The 19,046-nt window shown below is 44.1% G+C and overlaps 2 protein-coding genes across 2 annotated transcripts in view; one reads left to right on the top strand and one right to left on the bottom strand.

Annotated features, from left to right (window-relative positions):
* Positions 1–19,046, bottom strand: part of DHX33 (DEAH-box helicase 33) — a 52,540-nt gene that overhangs the window by 15,517 nt on the left and 17,977 nt on the right. The window contains exons 2-9 of the mRNA XM_069757483.1: positions 16,116–16,276; positions 15,749–15,976; positions 13,732–13,902; positions 12,903–13,088; positions 12,538–12,649; positions 9,545–9,704; positions 7,066–7,154; positions 124–251 (exon numbers count right to left, since the gene is read on the bottom strand). Coding sequence (XP_069613584.1) covers positions 124–251; positions 7,066–7,154; positions 9,545–9,704; positions 12,538–12,649; positions 12,903–13,088; positions 13,732–13,902; positions 15,749–15,976; positions 16,116–16,276 — 1,235 coding nt within the window. The remainder of the gene's footprint in view (positions 1–123; positions 252–7,065; positions 7,155–9,544; positions 9,705–12,537; positions 12,650–12,902; positions 13,089–13,731; positions 13,903–15,748; positions 15,977–16,115; positions 16,277–19,046) is intronic.
* LOC138671480 (trichohyalin-like) lies at positions 9,842–12,017 on the top strand (the record flags this gene model as incomplete). Its single annotated transcript, XM_069759657.1, has 3 exons — positions 9,842–10,462; positions 10,506–10,724; positions 11,085–12,017. Coding segments are annotated over 3 exons (1,773 nt in total), but the record flags the coding sequence as incomplete, so codon positions are not given.

Genomic DNA, 19,046 nt, shown 5'->3' with positions numbered 1-19,046 from the left:
TCCAAGCTGCTACTCAGGGTTCATAAAAGACATCAACCTCAGGCATTTTGTAGATGTCCTGACATTTTATATATGTATTATACAAATACAGTAAAGATCTCTATTTGTAAAGCAAATAGTTACCTTTGAAAATTTAGGCTCCAAAGGAAAAGAAGCCATTTTCTTCCCTAACGGTGTAAGAATTATCTGATCCTCTTTTCTTTCCACTGCACCAAGCAGATCCAACTGCTCAATGGCCGACCGTATGGAATCTGAAAAAAAAAATTAAATTGCCTCAAAAGTAAATTTTTTAAAAATATTTTAATAACCATTAACCAGGCTTAATGTCACCTTACAATAGAAAGGTGACATTAACCTCTTATTACCCCATATCCCACTGCTACACGGGATTGGGAAGAGAGAGGCTAAGTGCCAGAATAAGCGCATCTTCCAGATGTGCCTTTTCTGGGGTGGCTGGGGGCAGATGTTTTTAGCCAGTGGGGGGGCAATAACCATGTTCCCTCTCTAGGCTATTAATATCTGCCCTCAGTCACTGGCTTTCCCACTCTGGCGGAGAAAATTGCGCGAGAGCCCACGCTAATTTTTTACGTGAATGAACCCTTTATTTTAACACCTAGAGCCCCCAAATTTTACACACAGACACTTCTTACATTAGTAATGAGGAATATGTAAAAAAAGAAGGGATATGAAATGGTTTACTATATGTAAACCATGTCTCATATCCTGTAGCAAAAGCCACCAATTGAAATACCGGCCTTTCTGCTATCTATCCCTGTTACATACATACATACATACATACATACATACATACATACACACACACAATCAGCGACGGGCACAGTCCGGCGGCAAAATAGGCGCTCCTTACTCCCCTGCCGTCAGTGCCCGCTCCATACTCCCCTCCAGTCAGCGCTCACACATGGTTAATGGCAGCGTTAACGGACCACGTTATGCCGCAGTGTAACACAGTCCGTTAACGCTGCTATTAACCATGTGTGACCAACTTTTTACTATTAATGTTGCCTATGCGGCATCAATAGTAAAAAGATCTAATGTTAAAAATAATTTAAAAAAATAAAAAATTGTTATATACTCACTGTCCGTCGGCCCCTCGGATCCAGAACAGGACTTTCCCGCTCCTCGCGACGCTCCGGTGACCGCTCCATGCATTGCGATCTCGCAAGATGATGACGTAGCGGTCTCGCGAGACCGCTACGTCATCATCTCGTGAGACTGCAATGCACTCTTGGGACCAGAGCGCGCGAGGAGCATCGGTAAACGCTTCGCTTGGATCCGGGGGCCAACGGAAGGGGAGTATATAACAATTTTTTATTTAAATTTTTTTTTTTAACAGGGTTATGATGCCCACATTGCTATACACTACGTGGGCTGTGCTATACACTACGTGGGCTGTGCTATACGCTACGTGGGCTGTGCTATACGCTACGTGGGCTGTGCTATACGCTACGTGGGCTGTGCTATACGCTATGTGGGCTGTGTTATATGCTATGTGGGCTGTTATACACTCCGTGGGCTGTGCTATATACTCCGTGGGCTGTGTTATATACTCCGTGGGCTGTGTTATATACTCCGTGGGCTGTGCTATGTACTACGTGGCTGTGCTATGTACTACGTGGCTGTGCAATGTACTACGTGGGCTGTCATATATACTACGTGGGCTGTGCTATATACTACATGGCCGGCCGTGAACAATCAGTGACAGGCGCAGTCCGAATCCTGTGTATTCAATGTATTATTCTAAAATCTTCATAAATAAACTACATACATATTCCAGAATACCCGATGCGCTAGAAATATATATATATATATATATATATATATATATATATATATATATATATATATATATATATATATATATATATATATATATATATATATATATATATATATATACACACACACACACACATACATATACACACACACACACACACATATACATACACACACACATACCGTATATACTTGACCAGAGTATGAGCCGACCCCCCTTATTTTGCCACAAAAAACTGGGAAAACTTAATGACCCGAGTATAAGCCTAGGGTGGAAAATGCAGCAAAAACCGGTAAATATCAAAAATAAAAATAGGTACCAATAAAAGTAAAATTTATTGAGACATCAGTAGTTTAAGTGTTTTTGAATATCCTTACTGAATCGGGAGCCCCATATAATGCTCCATACAGTTCATGATGGGCTCCATAAGATGCTCCATACAAAATACTCCCCATATAATGCTCCATACAATTTATGATGGGCTCCATAAGATGCTCCAAATTAAAATATGCCCCATATAATGCTGCACAAATGTTGATTATGTCCCCATAAGATGCTCCATACAGATATTTGCCCCATACAATGCTGCACAAATGCTGATTATGGCCCCATAAGTTGCTCCATAGACACATTTGCCCCATATAATGCTCCATACAGATATTTGCCCCATATAATGCTGCACATGGCCCCATACAGATATTTGTCCCATATAATGCTGCACATGGCCCCATAAGATGCTCCATACAGATATTTGCCTCATATAATGCTGCACATGGCCCCATACAGATATTTGTCCCATATAATGCTGCACATGGCCCCATAAGATGCTCCATACAGATATTTGCCCCACATAATGCTGCACATGGCCCCATACAGATATTTGCCCCATGTAATGATGCACATGGCCCATAAGATGCTCCATACAGACATTTGCCCCATATGCTGTTGTTGCGATTAAAAAAAAAATAAAAAAAATCACATACTCACCTCTCAGGCCCCATACAGATATTTGCCCCAAATAATGCTGCACATGGCCCCATACAGATATTTGCCCCATATAATGCTGCACATGGCCCCATACAGATATCTGCCCCATGTAATGCTGCACATGGCCCATAAGATGCTCCATACAGACATTTGCCCCATATGCTGTTGCTGCGATTAAAAAAAAATAAAAAAATCACATACTCACCTCTCAGGCCCCCGGCACTTGCTATATTCACCTGCTCCGCGTTCCACCGCCGCCCACCACTGTGTCTTCCCGTCCTCTGCACCGGCGTTCAGGCAGAGGGCCGCGCGCACTAATCGCGTCACCGCGCCCTCTGACCTGAGCGTCACTGTAAAGGACGCAGAAGACGCAGTGGCGCCGATGATGGAACGGGGAGCAGGTGAATATCGCGCATTGCGTTATACTCACCTGCTCTTGGCGCCGTCGCTGCACCTCTGTTCCCCGGCCGCTTCTTTTAGTATGAGTGCTCACATGGTACTGTTCATTACAGTAATGACTATGCGGCTCCACCCCTATGGGAGTCCATATTCATTACAGTAATAAGCGGTACTATGTGACCGCTCACTACAGGAAGAAGCTGCTGGCGCAAACACATGCAGGGACCGCGCCAGGAGCAGGTGAGTATTATTACACAGCTCCACTCCCCCTCCCCTGCCGACCCTGCGTATGGCTCGAGTATAAGCCAAGAGGGTTACTTTCAGCCCAAAAAAGTGGGCTGAAAATCTCAGCTTATACTCGAGTGTATACGGTATAATATTATATATATATATATATATATATATATATATATATAATTATAATATATATATATACATATATATATTTATATATATATATATAAACGTTTTCTGTAAGTCTTCACAAGGTTGCCACACACTGTTGTTGGTATGTTGGCCCATTCCTCCATGCAGATCTCCTCTAGAGCAGCGATGTTTTTGGCTTTTCGCTTGGCAACACGGACTTTCAACTCCCTCCAAAGGTTTTCTATAGAGTTGAGATCTGGAGACTGGCTAGGCCACTCCAGGACCTTGAAATGCTTCTTACGAAGCCACTCCTTCGTTGCCCTGGCGGTGTGCTTTGGATCATTGTCATGTTGAAAGACCCAGTCACGTTTCATCTTCAATGCCCTTGCTGATGGAAGGAGGTTTGCACTCAAAATCTCACGATACATGGCCCCATTCATTCTTTCATGTGCCCGGATCAGTCGTCCTGGCCCCTTTGCAGAGAAACAGCCCCAAAGCATGATGTTTCCACCACCATGCTTTACAGTAGGTATGGTGTTTGATGGATGCAACTCAGTATTCTTTTTCCTCCAAACACGGCAAGTTGTGTTTCTACCAAACAGTTCCAGTTTGGTTTCATCAGACCATAGGACATTCTCCCAAAACTCCTCTGGATCATCCAAATGCTCTCTAGCAAACTTCAGACGGGCCCGGACATGTACTGGCTTAAGTAGTGGGACACGTCTGGCACTGCAGGATCTGAGTCCATGGTGGCGTAGTGTGTTACTTATGGTAGGCCTTGTTACATTGGTCCCAGCTCTCTGCAGTTCATTCACTAGGTCCCCCCGCGTGGTTCTGGGATTTTTGCTCACCGTTCTTGTGATCATTCTGACCCCACGGGGTGGGATTTTGCGTGGAGCCCCAGATCGAGGGAGATTATCAGTGGTCTTGTATGTCTTCCATTTTCTAATTATTGCTCCCACTGTTGATTTCTTCACTCCAAGCTGGTTGGCTATTGCAGATTCAGTCTTTCCAGCCTGGTGCAGGGCTACAATTTTGTTTCTGGTGTCCTTTGACAGCTCTTTGGTCTTCACCATAGTGGAGTTTGGAGTCAGACTGTTTGAGGGTGTGCACAGGTGTCTTTTTATACTGATAAGTTTAAACAGGTGTCATTACTACAGGTAATGAGTGGAGGAAAGAGGAGACTCTTAAAGAAGAAGTTACAGGTCTGTGAGAGCCAGAAATCTTGATTGTTTGTTTATGACCAAATACTTATTTTCCACCATAATATGCAAATAAAATGATAAAAAAACAGACAATGTGATTTTCTGGATTTTTTTCTCTCAGTTTGTCTCCCATAGTTGAGGTCTACCTATGATGTAAATTACAGACACCTCTCATCTTTTTAAGTGGTGGAACTTGCACTATTGCTGACTGACTAAATACTTTTTTGCCCCACTGTATATACACACACACACACACACTATGCGTAGACATTTATTTTATCTATTCTGTCCTAACATGTCAGTGTGATTTTACTGTGTACCGAACTGAAATGCCGGATTTTCAAAAGGACACCGGTGAGTAAAAATCGGACAGCACTCGCATGGTCCGAGTGCTGTGCGATTTTTTTTCTCGCACCCATTGACTTACATTGGCGAGTCTCATCCGAGAATTGCAGCAATACGCAGCATGCTGCAGTTTTTTTCTCGCTCCGATTTCAGCTGAGAAAAAAAAAAAAAAAAATCGCAGATGAGATGTCACCCATTGAATAACATTGGTCCGAGTGCAATCCAATTTTTTATCGGATTGCACTCGTCCGTTTTTCTCGCAAGTGGAAATGAGCCCTTAGGCCACATTCAGTATTTGGTCAGTATTTTACCTCAGTATGTGTAAGCCAAAACCAGGAGTGGGTGAGAAATACAAAAGTGGTGATGTGTTTCTATTGTACCTTTCCTCTGATTGTTATTCTCCTGGTTTTAGCTTACAAATACTGAGGTAAAATACTGACTCAATACTAAATGAGTGAACGTGGCCTTAAACCAGGGGTCTCAAACTGCATTCCTCGAGGGCCACAAACCGTGTGTGTCTTCAAGATTTCCTTTGCATTGCACAAGGTGCTGGAATCATTATCCGTACAGAGGATTAAATTATCACCTGTGCAATACAAGGAAATCCGGAAAACATGACCTGTTTGCAGCCCTTGAGGAATGCAGTTTGAGAGCCCTGCCTTAAACCATTCTCTGTCAACCACTCCAATAACGGATTCATGTGTTTTCGTATCCCAGAGTTCTAAAAACACTTCTATTTTTAACCATCACGTACGGGTTTTGCACAAAACGTGCATGAAATTACATATAAGCGAGCTGACCAAGAAAAAGCTTTATTGTAGCCAAAAATGTATTCAATATGATGTATAAAAATGTATTGAACTTTCATTCTGCAACTTTATTTCCTATTCTCTTCACAGCTTCCCTCGATACCTTTTCTCCTATAGAAGGCCTGCGGACCTACTCTGTGAAGTCCCTGACTAAATCATTTAATTCAAGGTGTGAAAAAAGATGCGACTCGTTGCGACTGGTGTGAAAACCTTTTGCTCTTCATGTTCTGAATCTTCAAGTTTCTCTGGAGATGAAGGGACAAGTATTCCTGAACTGTGAGGCACAAGGCAAATCACTGATGGGAAGTCCGTGTATATAACTTATTGCTATTTTTAAGGTTGAATCCCTCCACGCTATGCGTACAAAAATAGCAGTCATCAGTATGAATTGGTGGTTCCCCCCAGATCATAGGCATGCCAAAACTAAACTCTTCCCTTTAGACCACTTTCGTAGCTCTTCTACACGAACAGAACACACTACATGTGGACCCCACAACTTGTCCTGATCTCTAGTTTTATACCAAAGTATGCATGATACACTTTTTTAACGAAGTCAGTAATGATCCTTCGCTGTTTCTTCACTACCAAACAGCAGGAAATGTAGCAAACTTTGTCCAGTGAATTACGACACCCCCTTGTAGCCATTTCGATCACATTGTTAGAAACAAGCTTAATCCATCACAACCACTAAATACTGAAAGGAATCGTGGCAAGCACACTACCACGCTCTTATGAACTCTGAATGAAAATCTAGCTTTGCTCTCCATAGCAACAATCAAAGTGCAGCTTTCATTTCTTATACCGCTGAGGTAAAATGAAAGCTGGGCTCTGATTGGAGGCTATGGATACCACCATACTCTGGAAGCTGGGTTAAGAAAATCTTCTCTGCCCACAGCAGCTAATCACAGCGCAGCAGCCCTTCATTTTTAATCAGTGTAACGACACCAAAACCATCCACCAAAGGGGTCAAAGTATGGTGCAAGAAATAACATATGTAGTCAGTGTTTGGGAAAAACTGTACGTGATGGAATTTTTTGATATTTTTACGGAATTCAGAGATTGAAAGTATCTACAAATCACCTCTTATCAAACAATATTACCCTTGCAGACCTGTGTAATCTCTCCTAGACTACAACCTCTAAGTATATGCCCATACCTGGTGAGGGTTTCGAGACAAAATCAAAGGTGAGGATGTTAGCAACTCTCAAGACAAGAAGCTGCAGCACCACACTGGCCAGATTACATCTGCAGTAAAACATGAAAAATATATATATATCATTAGGTCAAAAGTACATGTAAAAAAAAAAAAAACGTTTTCTTAAATACTGTATTTTTCACATTATAAGACTTTTTTCTCCCAAATTTGGGGGAAAATGGGGGTGCATCTTATAATGGGGATATACCTTATCGGCCGCGGTGAAGGGGGGTCCCAGGGTCGCTGCTGGAGGAGGCAAGAGTGGAGCGTTGCTGCAGGCCGCAGGCTGGGATGAGAGGGTGTTCGATGTGTGGCGCACCGCTGCGGGTGTTCGGTGCTGTGGGGACTCTGCCGACATTTTGTGAAAGCCCAGAGCCCCTGCAGTTACATGGTTTCCTATGCGGTGGACTCCAGGAAAATGGCACGTGCGCAGATGGAGATCTCGGCACCAAGATCTCGGAAGATGAGATCTCATCTCTCAAGATCTCCATCTGTGCATGCGCCGCCCCCAACAGCCATTTTCCCGCAGTCCACCGCACAGGAAACCATGTAACTGCGGGGGATCTGGGCTTTCACAAAATGTTGGCAGAGCCCCCACAGCACCGAACACCCACAGCGGCACCCCGCACATCCGAACACCCTCTCATCCCAGCCTGCGGCCTGCAGCAACGCTCCACTCTTGCCTCCTCCAGCAGCGACCCTGGGACCCTGCTTAAAAATAGCCACCACCCCTGGTAAGCAATAAGACACATGGATTATAAGAAGCACCGCCATTTTATTAAAAAAAAAGTTTTTTTTCTTCTTATTTTTCTCCTCAAAATTTGGGGTGCGCTTTAAAATCCGCAAAGTACGGTATTGGATTGCAGAACTCTTTGCACCATTTCTGCATCTCTTAGAATGAAAACGAAGCCTCAAAAACGATGCGATTTTGGTGGGGTTTTTTTTCTGTGCGTTCAAAGGTGAAAAGCACGCAGAGAATTGACATGCAGCAGATTATTTTCTGCCCCAAATCTGCTAGTCAAAATTACTCAACGTGTGCATGACCAGTCAGGTTTCTTATTCACTTTGCTGACATCAGGATTGCCTAAGTTTTGTCACAAATCCGTGCAGAAGAAAGGCGACAAAAACGCACTAAATCTGCAATGTGTGCACACAGCCTAAACACGCATGTGTGAAAGAGGCTTCAAATGGGATTCAGAAGGACCATTGATGGGACCAAAGACTGTGATGAAATGAACAGAGTTCAAATAAACTGTGCTTGTGTTTTGTTTCTTTTTTACTGAACACGTCCATTTGTTCAGGTGGGCACAGAAAGGTAACAGACTACACTTTTCTGCTCGTCTGAGCAAATGGACATATTCAGAAAAAAGGATGGAGTTCATTTGAACTCTTTCCATGTCATTACAGGCCTGTTTTTAGTGGAATCCAGACAGAACCCATGAACACCCAGCAGAAGTGTGAAACTCAGGGAACAACCACTACCGCCAACCAGAGGCGCTGCCTAGCCACAGGCTTGGAATCCGGAGGTGTGTCTCAGAGCACAGCCAACTGAGCTGCCAGTCTCAAGATGGCTGCTCTCATAATCTGTATTCAGGATGCTATAATGACCATATTCAGAGTCATTATGCTTCCAACAGTGAATTTATCCATGTTTAGTTACATTTACTTGATCCCTACTGAAATATAACCAAGTACGGTACGTTTGATGGTGATCGGTCCTTTTTAAAATGCTGTATTTTTTTTCTTTTTTTAAACTCAAGAGCTCCTTTGAGGTGAGGATGCCTTCAAATCCGATTTCTAGTTAAAAAAAGAGTATGGGTACTTTTTTAACAAAGTTAAAGGGATTTTATGTGTATTACAATTAAAATTGAAAATCAGTGGAGATCCAACTGATAACAACCACACTAACCCCTCCTCTCCCCCCCCCACCAAAAAAAAACAAAACAGATCTCAGGCTCCCTTAGGCCCCTTTCGCACATCAGTTTTTTGCCGTCAGTCACAATCCGTTGGCCTGACGGATTGACAGATCCGTCGCAGATTGTGAAAAACTGATGCAACGAATTCATTTTTTCGACGGATCTGACTAGCGGATCTGGCTAATTGGATCCTAAGTAGATCGAAGCATGCTCAGTTAAAAAAAATGGAATCCATCGCTGTCCGATTTTTCGAAGTACACAACAAAACGTTACTTTGTCTGTCGTCTCCGGCCACTGGACAAACAATTTTTGATGGATCTGGTGAAAAATGTGAGGCCATCCGTCGCCAATACAAGTCTATGAGAAAAAAAAAGGATCCGGCGGGATCAGTAGCCTATATGTATGTCTATTTAACATGTTACTATGGCAAGAAGAAACGTTATTATAATCAGCTTTCATTTAGAATTATGGTATATTTTACTTCAATCTTTTTATAAGCCATTTTGAAGACCTCTACAACTTACCTTTGTATTTCTGGGACTGTCATTTTGTCAAGTTTCTCAAACTCATCCTCTGTGTAGAGTCTATAGCATATGCCACTATCTTCTCTACCTGCTCTTCCAGTTCTTTGCCAGGCCTGGGCCTTTGATACCCGTTGCACTGCTAGAATCTCAAGGCCACTTTCTATGGTGACAAACGTAAAGCATCAATTTCAGAAAATCCCCAGATCCAGCCAAAGTGTAGTATTTGCATGAATCACTTTTACATATTACATAAATTGTATATATATAAAAAAAAGGTACATAGGAGGAGTGAGAGCGCTAGAGAAAGAGCGAGCGAGAGAGCGCCAGAGAAAGAGCGAGAGAGCGCCAGAGAAAGAGCGAGAGAGCGCCAGAGAAAGAGCGAGAGAGCGCCAGAGAAAGAGCGAGAGAGCGCCAGAGAAAGAGCGAGAGAGCCAGAGAAAGAGCGAGAGAGAGCCAGAGAGCGCCAGAGAGAGCACCAAAGAGCGAGAGAGCGCCAGAAGAGAGCGAGAGAGCGCCAGAAGAGAGCGCGAGAGCGCCAGAAGAGAGCGCCAGACAAAGAGCGAGAGAGCGCCAAAGAGCAAGAGCGCCAGACAAAGAGCGAGAGAGCGCCAGACAAAGAGCGAGAGAGCGCCAGAAGAGAGCGCCAGACAAAGAGCGAGAGAGCGCCAGACAAAGAGCGAGAGAGCGCCAGACAAAGAGCGAGAGAGCGCCAGACAAAGAGCGAGAGAGCGCCAGACAAAGAGCGAGAGAGCGCCAGACAAAGAGCGAGAGAGCGCCAGACAAAGAGCGAGAGAGCGCCAGACAAAGAGCGAGAGAGCGCCAGACAAAGAGCGAGAGAGCGCCAGACAAAGAGCGAGAGAGCGCCAGACAAAGAGCGAGAGAGCGCCAGACAAAGAGCGAGAGAGCGCCAGACAAAGAGCGAGAGAGCGCCAGACAAAGAGCGAGAGAGCGCCAGACAAAGAGCGAGCGAGCGCCAGACAAAGAGCGAGCGAGCGCCAGACAAAGAGCGAGCGAGCGCCAGACAAAGAGCGAGCGAGCGCCAGACAAAGAGCGAGCGAGCGCCACAAAGAGCGAGCGAGCGCCACAAAGAGCGAGCGAGCGCCACAAAGAGCGAGCGAGCGCCAGAAAGAGCGAGCGAGCGCCAGAAAGAGAGAGGGAGCGCCAGAAAAAGAGCGAGAGAGTGCCAGAAAAAGAGCGAGAGCGCCAGAAAGAGCACCAAAGAATGAGCGAGAGCGTCAAAGAAAGAACGAGAGAGTGCCAGAGAAAGAACGAGAGAGCGCCAGAGAAAGAGAAAAAGAAGGAAAGAGCAAAGTAAAAAAAGAGCGCAACAGAGAGAAAGAAAGATGCACAGTAAGAGATGGAGATCATCGATTGCTTTGATCACATATATAGATAATATATGGCTATGATCATACACTGCACCTATTAAAAGTACAGTTTGTGCAAAGTGAGAGCGCCAGAGAAAGAGCGAGAGAGCGCCAGATAAAGAGCGAGAGAGCGCCAGATAAAGAGCGAGAGAGCGCCAGAGAAAGAGCGAGAGAGCAACAGAGAAAGAGCGAGAGAGCGCCAGAGAAAGAGCGAGAGAGAGCCAGAGAAAGATCGAGAGAGAGCCAGAGAAAGATCGAGAGAGAGCCAGAGAAAGATCGAGAGAGAGCCAGAGAAAGATCGAGAGAGAGCCAGAGAAAGATCGAGAGAGAGCGCCAGAGAGAGCGCCAAAGAGCGAGAGAGCGCCAGAAGAGAGCGCGAGAGCGCCAGAAGAGAGCGCCACACAAAGAGCGAGAGAGCGCCAGACAAAGAGCAAGAGCGCCAGACAAAGAGCGAGAGAGCGCCAGACAAAGAGCGAGAGAGCGCCAGACAAAGAGCGAGAGAGCGCCAGACAAAGAGCGAGAGAGCGCCAGACAAAGAGCGAGAGAGCGCCAGACAAAGAGCGAGAGAGCGCCAGACAAAGAGCGAGAGAGCGCCAGACAAAGAGCGAGAGAGCGCCAAAGAGCGAGCGAGCGCCAGAAAGAGCGAGCGAGCGCCAGAAAGAGCGAGCGAGCGCCAGAAAGAGCGAGCGAGCGCCAGAAAGAGCGAGCGAGCGCCAGAAAGAGCGAGCGAGCGCCAGAAAGAGCGAGCGAGCGCCAGAAAGAGCGAGCGAGCGCCAGAAAGAGCGAGCGAGCGCCAGAAAGAGCGAGCGAGCGCCAGAAAGAGCGAGCGAGCGCCAGAAAGAGCGAGCGAGCGCCAGAAAGAGCGAGCGCCAGAAAGAGAGAGGGAGCGCCAGAAAGAGCGAGAGAGTGCCAGAAAAAGAGCGAGAGCGCCAGAAAGAGTACCAAAGAATGAGCGAGAGCGTCAGAGAAAGAACGAGAGAGCGCCAGAGAAAGAACGAGAGAGCGCCAGAGAAAGAGAAAAAGAAGGAAAGAGCAAAGTAAAAAAAGAGCGCAACAGAGAGAAAGAAAGATGCACAGTAAGAGATGGAGATCATCGATTGCTTTGATCACATATATAGATAATATATGGCTATGATCATACACTGCACCTATTAAAAGTACAGTTTGTGCAAAGTGAGAGTGCTCCTCTAAAAAGGCCTACATAAGCCAAAAGTAAAATTTTTATTGCATACCCTGGTACTTCTTGACATGGAAGCAGCAGTTATGACATAACTACAGCCGGTGACCCCTTCAGTCAATCGCTCAAGGATCTTGTGCCATCTACACTGTAACAGTCACATGCTGTAGTCGTGATGACACTGTTGTTACTGCCATGCTAACAAAGACTTTGGCAGAATTGCTGGAATGGCAGGGGTTACTTTTTTTTTCCTTTTATCACAGGGATGCCTATATAATTAAAATATATGTATTTACCTGGCATACACGTTTAAGAGCCTAGGCCTTAGACCCCCAAATCATGTGAATGCACATAATCTTTTTATTAAAATCAATTGCAGATATTTGCTGTCAGGATCACAGAAACACGTAAAAGGCTAGATCACACATTGGCACGCTACGAACACCTACCAGGGTTATACTTCTTTGCTTTCACCATGCCGGTATCTACTACATATTTGATTCCTGTTATGGTAATGGAAGTCTCAGCAATATTGGTGGAAAGAATAACCTTACGATGATCCTGAAAAACACACAAATGACGCTATTTTGGGTATTCTTGGAAAGAGTGATGATAAAGGTAGTTACTCTGTGCGCTTGCACTTTGTATCTGATCTTCTGGTCACCTAAACACATTTTAAGAGTGGAGGAGAAGGAATACTTGTTCAGGTACCGTGAACGCTTTGTACATGCATGTGCTGAATGTAAGCAAGTATTGCATCCGTCCGAGCACTGAGGACACTGGTGCAAGAGAGTCTCCTCTATGACACACTTACCTTCGGGGCATTCTGGAATACACGGAGCTGTTGGGAATGTGGCAGAGAGGCATAAAGTGGCATTACAGTCATCTGAGGACAGCCATCTGGGAGGTGCTTCGCTATGTCTCTGCATGTTTTTGTCATTGCTTCAATCTCTTCCTGACCGGTCAGAAACACTAGTATGTCATGAGATGCTGGCGCTTCCTAAGGGACAAAAAGGTATGCATTATAATTTAACCTGTTCTAGGTCCCAGAGTTTAACTTACATGCTGTTTTTTTTAACGAATGGCTGAGTTACGTGACACTAAGGACCTAATGTAATACTATTACAAATAAAATAATAAAATGTTCAAATTGACCGTTTTTAGCCAACTCTTCCCAAAACAACACCAATTAACACCAAAACAATACCAATGAAAATTACAGCTCACCCCACAAAAAGCATCACATCAATTTGGTGCTGCCAGAAATATACTGACCCACAGCATATTAACATGCCATTTTTACTGCACAGTGAATGCCACACCCCAAAATAGATTTTTTTCAGTACTTTATATTATAAATTAAATAGTGACAAACTGCAACTCTTTCTGCAAAATACAAACCCACATGCAGTGCAAGAATAAAGAAAATTATGGCGAAAACATAAAAACTAAGAATTGCTAAGAACACAGCATATTCATTAGTATGTTTGGTAGCCCTGAGAATTCAGCATTATTGGCATTGTACTGCATCGCTCTCCACTCTACACACCACACTAACATACGGCCCAATTCCTATACACTAGTAATTCCTCCCATTCTGACATGATGATCATTTTCCCAATTGGAGAACTTTTTAATGTTACCTGATGGATTTGAAAAACTGTAACCAGCGCAGCTTGAAGATAATCACTTTGAGATTGCTTGGTATAGAAAACCTGGATGGGATGCTGTCGGCCTTCCAAATAAAGAACTGGGGCTCCATTGAAATAGTGAGAGAAGAGATCCACATCCATTGTAGCTGACATGATGATGACCTGTCAGAAGATAAGCAAATCCGTAGTGTTTGTATATGTTAATCACAGCATGCTGAAACGGGAATTTTTAACAGTCCCTCTGAATAATGAAAGGTTTTCCATTGGCCTCAACACCTCTGAGCACTACCTAAGGCTACCAAGAATCCAACTATCCCTGACTTCTGGACTGCATCAAGCACTAAATAAAGCTGTCATATTAATTACTAAAACATCACCATTTGATTAATATCCAAGACTTTTACTTTATACTGGAATAAAGTTCAATATGTCTTCTGGTTACACTGGTTTATCTGCAGGAAGTATAATCTTCACTTATGTAAATGTAGCCAAACTGTTTATGGAAGACCCAAAGCTATTTCATCTATGGCTGGCTTACATTTTAACAAATAAGAGATGGCTACTTTTAGTTTGCACCTGTACACACCAGTTTTCTCTTTGGAAGTAGCAGTCAGTCTTTTGTAATTTTTTTTATCCAGTAGGACCCTAGTATCTGAAGCATATTTTACACTGGTAAGTAGAGATCGGTGGACCCCTGGGGAGTTTGGGTCCAGTAGGTTCGGATGAACAGTTAAAAAAAAAGTTTGGGTTCGGGTACCAAAACAGTACCCAAACCCAATTCACTTGAATGGGGCCCCGAACATCCAGTTTGTCACTGTCATGTGCATGACAGCGCGGCAAACACTGACTGCCTGTAATGATTTCACCGCCGGTCAGACAGCCATGGTTCTCAAGTTGTTAAAATAAATTAAAAAACGGCGTGGGTTCTCCTGTATTTTTGATAACCAGCCAGGCAAAACTAACAGCTGTGCGCTGCAACCCTCAGCTGTCACCTTTAGCAAGGCTAGTTATCAAGAATAGAGGGGTCCCCACACCGGGTTTTTAAATTATTTAAATAATTAAAAAAAAAAAAACAGCGTGGGCCCCCTCCCATTTTTGACGATCAGCCAAGCTAAAGCAGACAGCTAGGGGCTGGTATTCTTAGGCTGGTAAGGGGCCATGCATATTGGTCCCCCAGCCTAAAAATAGCAGCCCGCAGCAGCCCAAAAAAGGCGCAGCTATTAGATGCGCCAATTCTGGCATTTTTCCAGGCTCTTCTCACTAGTCCTGTGGTGGTGGCGGCAAGTGGGGTTCATATTTGTGGGGTTGATGTCACCTTTGTATTGTAAAGTGACATCAAACCCACAGCTTAGTAATAGAGAGGTGTCTATAAGATGCCTCTCCATTACTAATCCTATGGTTATATTGTAAATAAACACAGTAAGAATAAAGTACTAAGGGACTTCCTTTACACTACAAAAGGTGACATCAACCCCACAAATATGAAGCCCACTTGCCACCGCCACAGGGCAAGTGGGAAAAACCAGGCAAAGCACCAAAATTGTAGATGCGCCTTTTCTGGACGGATGCGGGCTGCTATTTTTAGGCTATGGGGGCCCAATATCCATGGCCCCTTACGAGCCTGACAATACCAGACCCCGGCTGTCTGCTTTAGCTCGGCTGGTTGCAAAAATGGGAATAAAGGAGAATCCACAACGATTTTTTTTTAATTTTTATTTAGAGTACAGGTTGATGAATACTGCCATCAGCCACGCCTGCTCTTGCTGTTATTAGCGGCAGTAGTTCAATCAGTCAATGCCAGTGACCGGAGGTGCCGAACACAAAACAGTAACACAGACTTCCTGGTGAAGTCCGTGTATGGGGTTCGTGCCCGAACAGTAAGTATTCGGTATGGAACCCAAACATTACTGTTTCGGGTTGGCCCATCTCTACTGGTAAGTAATAATATATATAATGAAATATCTTACAATATTATATAGTTTAGAGAGGAACAAGTCTGTAGGATTACCTTTAATGGTAGCTTTCCAAGCTCTTTTCTCTTTTTTTGTGCCGTTTTGACAACTCCAAACAGGACATCAGTGTGAACTGTCCTTTCATGAGCCTCATCCAGGATGACCACGCTGTACCTGCGCAGAAGTGGATCTCCGATCGCCTCACGGAGCAGCATGCCATCAGTGAGGAACTTTATTTTTGTCTCTTCTGATGTCACATCTTCGAAACGTACAGTGTACCCCACCTGTCATTACAGACACTCAAGTTAATAAGACTATCGGTAAAGCTGCTTTTAGCAACCAAGAATGCAATGCAAGATGGGAAAGGAAGACTTCCGCTTCTGATAATATCCTGTTATATGTAGTGGAAATGAGGTTACCTACCAGTCTACTGAGCTCAGTCTTTCGCTCTTCCGACACTCTTGTTGCCAGAGATATAGCAGCGACCCTGCGAGGCTGGGTCACGCCAATGATGCCCTGGCGCCCTATGCTCGCTTCATACAGGTACTGTGGAATTTGAGTTGTCTTGCCAGAACCAGTTTCACCTGTAAATATAAAATACATTTCCTAGACATTATGAAGGTACATAGCAGAAGTAATATCCATATGGACATAGTAATTAAAACTTATAAAGATGAACTAATATATATATGCACAGTCACACGTCTGGACCTCGAGAGCGTCATAGGCTATGTTGTGAGGCGAAATTAACCCCGCGCTTTCCAATTCACCAAACAATTTTGCCCCTATCTACATACTGGGGAAAATGAGAAAGGAAAAGTGTTGGAGGCAAAGTGACAGCTGCCAGATGTGAACAAGGGGGACTTAAAGAGTGAGAGCGATGGCGCCAAAGAGTATATACCGTACAATTGCTAAGGTGGGGCCCCGGCATGGGATACTCACAACACACGGGGATATGAACACACACACAAAATGCGCCACACACTACCACGTGCTTGAACATATAAACCACCCTCAGCACACATTTCACCACACATACACCAACCTCGCCACATAAAAGTCGAAACACAAAAGTCGCCACTCAAAACTCACCACGCGCACACCTTGTCACATGCAAAACAAGGCTCACGCAAAACTCGTCACACGTGCAAAACTTACCTCAAGGAAAACTCCCTACATGCAAAACTTGCACACGCGGAAAAAATGCCACATGCACAAAAGTTGCAACACATGCAAAAGTTGCCTCACACAAAACTTACACAGCCCTCCATGTGCTTGCCAGAGGTAGCCTGACTGCCATTAAGTACTGAGATGAGATCCTCAGACCCCTTGTGAGACCATATGCTGGTGTGGTTGGCCCTGGGTTCCTCCTAATGCAGGACAATGCTAGGCCTCATGTGGCTGAAATGTGTCAGCAGTTCCTGTATGATGAAGGCACTGATGCTATAGACTGCCTGCCCGTTCTCCAGACCTGAATCCAATTGAACACACCTGGGACACCAGGTCTCATTTCATCCACCAACATCACGTTGCACCACAGATTGTCCAGAAGTTGACTGATGCTTTAACCCCTTAATGACCGCCAATACGTCTTTTAACTGACCTGAGATATAAGAGAATAGCCTCCCCATACAGATGACAATCCAGCATCTGTCGGCTGTACACTATAGCTGACAACTTGCTGTACCAGCCACGATCAGTGTTTGCACCATCTAAATCTGTTTAACCCCTTAGATGCTGCTGTCAATAGTGACTACATCATTATAAATGGTTAACAGAGTGTGGGGGCTTCTTCTTTGTCACAATTGGTGCCCTCAGATCATGATTTTGTTGTCCTGATGTTTGCCATGGCAATTCATGACCAAATAGCGGCCTTAGAGTCTGCCGGCTGTAGTAATCTGTTTAGAAGTTAGCAACATTTAGGTGGTAAAAATACACATTTTCATTTCTGTCATGCCACTTTGCATTAATTCCTGTAAAGCACCTGAAGGGTTAATAAACTACCTGACAGCAGTTTTCAATATGTTTAGGGGTGCTGTTTTTAAAATGGTATCACGTTTGTGGGTTTCCCAATATATGGGACCCCTAAAGTCACTTCAAACATGGATAAGTCCCTAAAAAAATAAATTTCGTAAATTTCTTTGAAAAAATGAAAAATTGCTGCTACATTTTTAAACCTCCTAAAATGCTAGCAAAATAAAATAACATTTTACAAATTGTCCTGATGTAAAGCAGACATGTGGGAAATGTTATTTATTAATGGTTTGCTGTTGTATGACTATCTGGTTTAAAGGGATAATCATTCAAATTTAGAAAATTGCTAATTTTTTAACATTTTTCTCAAATTTTTGATATTTTTTATAAATAAACACAAAAAATGTTGAACTAAATTTACCATTATCATAAAGTATAATGTGTCACGAAAAAACAATCTCAAAATCACTGGGATTTGTTGAAGCGTTGCAGAGTTATTACCACATAAAGTGACACTGGTCAGATTTCAAAAATTTGGCTCGGTCACTAAGGGGTTAATCCAGGTCTGGGTTGAGATCATCCACCGCCTCATCTTGAGCATGCCCAGGAGTTGTAGGGAGGTCACACACCCTACTGAGCATCATTTCCTTGTCTTGAGGCATTTCCACTGAAGTTGGATCAGACTGTAAGGCCGGCGTCACACTAGCGTATTGCATCCGATGCGAGAGTATCGGATGCGATATGCTAATGACACTCGGCTCCTGCTCGCAGCAGAGCAGGAGCCGAGTGTCATGCGTCTGTGCTCCGATTCTCTCGCACTGGGAGGATCGGAGCACAGCTGCGGAGGAGGCGGAGAAATGAATTTCTCCATCTCCTCCATTGCTGGGGTCCGCTTATAGCCCACATCACTCGGATGTTATCCGAGTGGTGTGCGCTGTCTCACTCGCACCCATAGGCTTATATGGGTGCGAGTGAGCCGAGATTTTTCCTCGGTCCGAGACAATCGCAGCATGCTGCGATTGTCTCGGACCGAGGAAAACGGCCGACAAAAAGTCGGCTGCTGGGAGCGGCCCCATATGTTAACATTGGTCCGAGTGCAATGCGATTTTTTATCGCATTGCACTCGGCCGTTTTAAACGCCAGTGTGACGCTGGCCTAATTTGATTTTCCACTATTATTTTGAGTATCATTCCAAATCCAGACCTCCATGGGATGTTATTTATTACATTGATCATTTTTACGTTGTATTGTTCTCAATGCATTCTACCCATGTAATGAATAAAAATTTGCAACTCGAATATTGCATTCAGTGATAACTAGGATTTGGTATTTTAGTGCTCCCTTTATTTTTTTGAGCAGTGTATTAAAACTGATCACAGA

The sequence above is a fragment of the Ranitomeya imitator genome, chromosome 3 (genome assembly GCF_032444005.1).
Source record: "Ranitomeya imitator isolate aRanImi1 chromosome 3, aRanImi1.pri, whole genome shotgun sequence".
Taxonomy (NCBI): Eukaryota; Metazoa; Chordata; class Amphibia; order Anura; family Dendrobatidae; genus Ranitomeya; species Ranitomeya imitator.
Note: the sequence above shows the minus strand (reverse complement) of the source record. Positions and strands in the feature narration are given on the sequence as shown.